The sequence below is a fragment of the Cebus imitator genome, unplaced genomic scaffold (genome assembly GCF_001604975.1).
Source record: "Cebus imitator isolate Cc_AM_T3 unplaced genomic scaffold, Cebus_imitator-1.0 Scaffold118, whole genome shotgun sequence".
NCBI lineage: Eukaryota > Metazoa > Chordata > Mammalia > Primates > Cebidae > Cebus > Cebus imitator.
This window is the reverse complement of record NW_016107433.1, coordinates 108275-114574: the sequence shown is the minus strand read 5'-3', so window position 1 is coordinate 114574 and position 6300 is coordinate 108275. Positions and strand designations below refer to the sequence as shown.

The following is a 6300-nucleotide window of genomic DNA, read 5'->3' as shown; positions in this document are numbered from 1 at the left end:
TTTAGTAGAGACGGGGTTTCACCATGTTGACCAGGATGGTCTCGATCTCTTGACCTCGTGATCCACCCGCCTCGGCCTCCCAAAGTGCTGGGATTACAGGCGTGAGCCACCGTCAGATAAGTTTTTTATTGTAAGCTCTAGGGGATTTCAATATGTGTTTTGGAGCCTAGATTAAGTACTTTTGATTAATATACTGCTTCTTCATTTATTTATCTTTGTTTTTCTTTTTTTTTTAATTTTTAGCCCCGCCCCTCCAATATACTGCTTCTTTAGTCTGCTAATTGAGTAAGCACTTATCAGTTTTTCAGAAATTTTGTTGTATGACTAATAAATATCACTTAAATGAGATTTGGTTAAGAACCATCCCCAGTTAGGCAATTTTGTATTTTGTTCAACACATTTTAAAGCATGTTTGTGATAATGCATTGAAATTAAAATTATATTTTATATTTCAGTTTACTGTCAGCAGACTTTGTGTACTTCAGAGTTGTTTGAAGACTTAACTTGGTTCTTATCTAATGATTCAAACATAAATTTGAAAAGAATGTCTGTTTACGTTATTTTGGTTCTGGTTTCAAATAACAGTAAGTACATTCTCATGAATGTTTGAAAACATTTTAATCAATTGGAACAGTCATTATTAATTTTTTATTTTAGATCTTATATCAGTATCTTTTTTTGGGGGGGATGGAGTCTCGCTCTGGCACCCAGGCTGGAATGCAGTGGCATGATCTCGGCTTACTGCAACCTCTGCCTCCTGGTTCAAGCAATTCTCCTGCCTCAGCCTACTGAGTAGCTGGGATTACAGGCACGTGCTACTGTGCCTGGCTAATTTTTGGATTCTTAGTATAGATTGGGATTTCACCATGTTGGCCAGGCTGGTCTCAAACTCCTGGTGTCAAGTGACCCACCCACCTCGGCCTCCCAAAGTGCTGGGATTACAGGCATGAGCCACCATGCCCCACCTAGTACCTTTTTAAAATCTCTCCTCTGAGAAATACTTGTTTAAAGAAAAGGGGGCAGTGGCTCATGCCTGTAATCTCAGCACTTTGGGAGGCCGAGGTGGGTGGATCAGTAAGGTCAGGAGATCATGACCATCCTGGCCAACATGGTGAAACCCTGTCTCTACTAAAATACAAAAAGTTAGCCAGGTGTGGTGGCATGCACTTATAATCCCAGCTACTTGGGAGGCTGAAGCAGGGAATCGCTTGAACCCGAGAGGCAGAGGTTACAGGAAGCCAAGATCGCACTACTGCACTCCAGCCTGGCGACAGAGCAAGACTCTGTCTCAAAAAAAAAAAAAAAAAGGAGAGGCCGGGCGCGGTGGCTCACGCCTGTAATCCCAGCACTTTAGGAGGCCGAGGCGGGTGGATCACGAGGTCAAGAGATCGAGACCATCCTGGTCAACACGGTGAAACCCCGTCTCTACTAAAACTACAAAAAATTAGCTGGGCATGGTGGCGCGTGCCTGTAATCTCAGCTACTCAGGAGGCTGAGGCAGGAGAATTGCCTGAACCCAGGAGGCGGAGGTTGCGGTGAGCCGAGATCGTGCCATTGCACTCCAGCCTGGGTAACAAGAGCGAAACTCTGTCTCAAAAAAAAAAAAAAAGGGAAGAAAGAAAAGGGAGTCAATAGCATATATTTAATCATTCAATACAAATTTTAAGAAATTATGAAGTAATTATAGTGCTTATCATTGAAAGGTAACAGGTTTAAAGAGAAAAAGGGAGGCATTTAATGAATTAGTTGATTTTCTGCTGAATTGACCATTTAGTTACAGTGTTTACAGTATAAGCCACCAATGGTTTTTATTTTGGAATAATTTTAGATTTACAGAAAAGTTGCAAAGATAATATAGAATGTTCCTGTATACTTACTGCTCAGTTATTTTTTAACTTTTTAAAATTTTAATTCTTCAAATTGTTAGAAATTTTGTAAGCATTTAAAATGTTTCTAGACCACATGTGGTGGCTCATCCCTATAATCCCAGCATTTTGGGAGGCTGAGGTGGGAGGATCCCTTAAGCCCAGGAGTTTGAAACCAGCCTAGGTAACATAGTGAGACTTTGTCTCTCTACAAAGAAATAAAAAATAGAAAAATTAACTGGGTGTGGTGATGCACACCTGTACTAACAGCTACTAGGGAGGCTGAGGTGGGAGGATCAAGTGAGCCCTGGAGGTCGAAGCTACAGTAAGCTGTGATTGAGCCACTGCATTCTAGCCTGAGTGACAGAGCAAGACCTCATCTCAAAAAAGAGAAATGCTTCTAGGTAGGCGAGGTGGGTCACGTCTGTAACCCCAGCACTTGGGGAGGCCGAGGCTGTGTGACCCATTCCCCATGTCGCCTAGGTCCCCGCACAAAGATCATATTCAGTACCAGCAGACTCTCTAATGCCACCCTTCCAGCTAGAGGGGAAATGGCATGGGCATCAATAGAGGGGGAAGTCTGGGTGGTCATAGGGCTCAAGGCCCAAACCCCCAGGGTGTTGGGCAGGGGCTGGGCAGCCTCGGGGAAGCTAGGCATCAGATTGTACCCTTTGAGGGGGAGGAGTCAAGCCTCACCACCTTCTGCTACCAGTGGCTGGTTCCTCACCCTTCTAGGTCTGCTATTCTCATTTCCATGGAAAGGGTCCAGACCCAGGTATAATGGTAGTCTGAGCAGCTCAGGCAGTTCGGCTAAGCTTCTTGGCAGAGAGGCCTAAGGAGGTTCCTTCTTGCCAGGCGTGTACTTAAAAAAAAAATGTGTTTAGATTTTGTTTGTTTTATTTTGGAAAAACTAGAAAAGGTTGAATTTATTTATTTTTCATTTTGGAACTTACCTTGAGACTGTAACACAGAACCATGATGCAGAGTAAGAGTTTTGTAATTTTTAGAGGAAAATTTGAATGCAATTAGTTTATAAGCATTAGTGATAATATTTTTTATAATAATCTTGATTACAAATTTTTTTCCACTGTAATTCTGTGTTATATTTTAAAGTTGTAATATTTTAAAGTTGTTTAAAAGTTATTTATTAAAAACTTCACTGTTCTTTATTTCTATAAGACTATTTGTAAATAAAACTCATATTTGTATGGCTTTTTTTTTAAGGGACTGGACAAACACTTGTGAGAGAAACAGGTTGTATTACAGTTCTGTCACGGTTATTCAGGTAAACAAATACAAATTTCTTTTTGTTAATTATTCATTACTTAGGACCTTAACACATTTGTATTAATTTCTTTTCTTTTCTTTTTAACCTAATAGGACAGTTCTTTCAAAACATGAGTTGGATTTGTCAGATAAAAATGTTTTCCAGAGTTATCAGTTATGGTCTTCAGTATGTAGTACTCTGTGTGTCTGTGTCAACAATCCTCAAAATGGTAATTATCTGTAATGTTTAAATATAAAAATAAGATAAAAACAAATGAAAACTGATATTTTCCAATTGTCATATTAAAACACGATTGACTTTGTCTTCTTTCAGATGACAATCAAATGTTTTGCTGTTCACTTTTTCCACATGCTAATGAGTGGCTAAAAAATTGCATGAAACCTGAGATAATTCGCCCTATTTGCTCATTTATTGCACTCACTCTTGCAAATAACAGTAAGTATTCATTATTTTCTAGGTCATGGTTGAAGAAACATAATTCAAAGCATAATAAAAACTATTGAATTCATTATTGAATCAATTGAATTCTTGTAATTTAGGTTTTTTTAAAATGTATTTAGACTCTTAAAGATAAGAAAATCTTGCCGGGCGTGGTGGCTCAAGCCTGTAATCCCAGCACTTTGGGAGGCCGAGGTGGGTGGATCACAAGGTCAAGAGATGGAGACCATTCTGGTCAACATGGTGAAACCCCGTCTCTACTAAAAATACAAAAAATTAGCTGGGTATGGTGGCACGTGCCTGTAATCCCAGCTACTCAGGAGGCTGAGGCAGGAGAATTGCCTGAACCCAGGAGGCGGAGGTTGCGATGAGCCGAGATCGCGCCATTGCACTCCAGCCTGGGTAATGAGCGAAACTCCGTCTAAAAAAAAAAGATAAGAAAATCTTAAAAGTAGATATTTTTAGGAGGATATTGGGAAAATGGTGGTAGCAGCATCGGTTTTTAATCTCCCCAGATACCTTAATAAAACAGAGAAACCAGATAGCAAGACTAAAAATCCATAAAGTGTGTTCTCTGATCACAAGGTAATTAAATTAGAAATGAATAAAAACAAAACACCTAGAAAAGCCCCAGATATCTGGTAATTAAACAACTTGGTACCAAAATTCCTGAGTCAATGCATGAATCATAAAGAAAATTAGAAAATGTTTCTAACTGAATGATAATGAAAATACAGCATTAGGCCAGGCACAGTGGCTCACGCCTGTAATCCTAGCATTTTGGTAATCTGAAGTGGATGGATCCCTTGAGGTCAGGAGTTCAAGACCAACCTGGCCAACATGACAATAAAACAATTGTATTAGCTTCTACCTAAGAAATTAGCAAACCAAGCAAGTTAAATAAGCATAACAAAGGAAATAATGAAGAGAAGATTAGAAATCAGTGAAATAGGGAAAAGCACAGAATAGAGAAAAATAATTGAAACATGAGCTAATTCTTTGAAAAGATCAATAAAAGTGATCCTCTAGCCAGACTGATCACAAAGTAATAAGAGAAAGCTCAGATTACTAATACCAGGAATGAAAAGTGACATCACTATAGATCTTAATAGATATTAAAAGAATAATAAAAGAATAGTAGAAACAGCTTTATGTCATGACATTTAATAGCCTAGATGAGGCTGGGTGCAGTGGCTCACCCCTGTAATCCCAGCACATTGGGAGGCTGAGGCAGGCAGATCACGAGGTCAAGAGATCGAGACCATCCTGGCCAAAAATGGTGAAACCCGGTCTCGACTAAAAATACAAAAAAAATTAGATGGGTGTGGTGGTGCATGCCTGCAGTCTCAGCTACTTGGGAGGCTGAGGCAGAAGAATCGCTCAAACCTGGAAGGTGGAGGTTACAGTGAGCCGAGATCACACCACTGCACTCCAGCCTGGGCAACAAAGTGAGACTTAGTCTCAAAAAACAAACAAACAAACAAACAAAAAAAACACCTAGATGAGCTGGAGAAATTCTTTGAAAGATACAAACTACCAGACAAAACTCACTCAAGAAGAAATAGGTAACCTGAATATTCCTATATCTGTTTCTGTTAAAGAAGTCAAATTTGTAGTTTAAAACCTTATCACAAAAGCTGGGCATGGTGGCGCATGTCTCTAGTCCCAGCTGTCGGGAGACTGAGGTGGGCAGATCACTTGAGCCCAGAAGTTCAAGGGTATAGTGTACGATGATCATACCTGAGAATAGCCACTGCAGTCTGGGCAACATAACAAAAACCTACCTCTTAAAAACAAACAAACAACAACAAAAACCTTAAAGCAAAGCCTTAGCATAGAAAATTCCAGGCCTTAATGGTTTCATTGGCAAATTATGCCAAACATTTCAGGAAACAAACAATTTCACATAAATTATTCCAGGAAATAGAAGTGGGAGAAGCACTTCCCAACATACAAGGCCAGCATTACCCCCAATATCAGAACCCAGAAACAACATTACGAGAAACTAGGGTAATAGCTCTATGAGTATAGAGATGTAAAAATCCTTAACATAATATTAAATCTAATTTAGCAATATATAGAAAAGATAATACATTATGACCAAGTGGCATGTATCCCAGGAATGCAAGATTGGCTTAACATTTGAAAATTCATCATATTTACAGTCTAAAAAAGAACAACGTGATAATTTCAATAGATACAGGAAAAGCATTTGACATAATTCAACATACATTTGTAAACTCATGGTAAAATAGGAACAGAAGGAAACTTCCTTAATGTGATAAAGGGCCTGTACAAAGTACTACAGGTAACATAATTAATGGTGAAAGACTTAATGTTTTCCCCTTGAGACTGGAAAAAAGACAAAAGGCTAGGTGTAGTGACTCATACCTATAATCCCAGCACTTTGGGAGGCCAAAGCAGGAGGATCACTTGAGTCTAGGAGTTCAAGACCAGCCTGGGCAACATAGAAAGACCCTGTCTCTACAAAAAATTGAAAAACTAGCCAGGTGTGATGGTTCACACCTGTAGTCCCAGCTACTTGGGAGGCTGTGGTAGGAGGATTGCTTGAGCCTGGAAGGTCAAGGCTGCAGTGAGCTATGATTGTGTTATTGCACTCCAGCCTGGGCAACAGAGAGAGATCCTGTCTCCTTTCTCTCTCTCTCTCTCTCACTCACTGTGACACACACACACACACACACCCTATAA

The 6300-nt window shown here is 39.7% G+C and overlaps 1 protein-coding gene across 1 annotated transcript in view; it reads left to right on the top strand.

The window, feature by feature from the left end:
- The window catches only part of TERB1 (telomere repeat binding bouquet formation protein 1), a 50333-nt gene that overhangs the window by 15034 nt on the left and 28999 nt on the right, over positions 1 to 6300 (top strand). Inside the window, exons 4-7 of the mRNA XM_017539231.2 lie at positions 456 to 584; positions 3090 to 3150; positions 3246 to 3361; positions 3466 to 3588. Of these exons, the coding sequence (XP_017394720.2) occupies positions 456 to 584; positions 3090 to 3150; positions 3246 to 3361; positions 3466 to 3588 (429 nt within the window). The remainder of the gene's footprint in view (positions 1 to 455; positions 585 to 3089; positions 3151 to 3245; positions 3362 to 3465; positions 3589 to 6300) is intronic.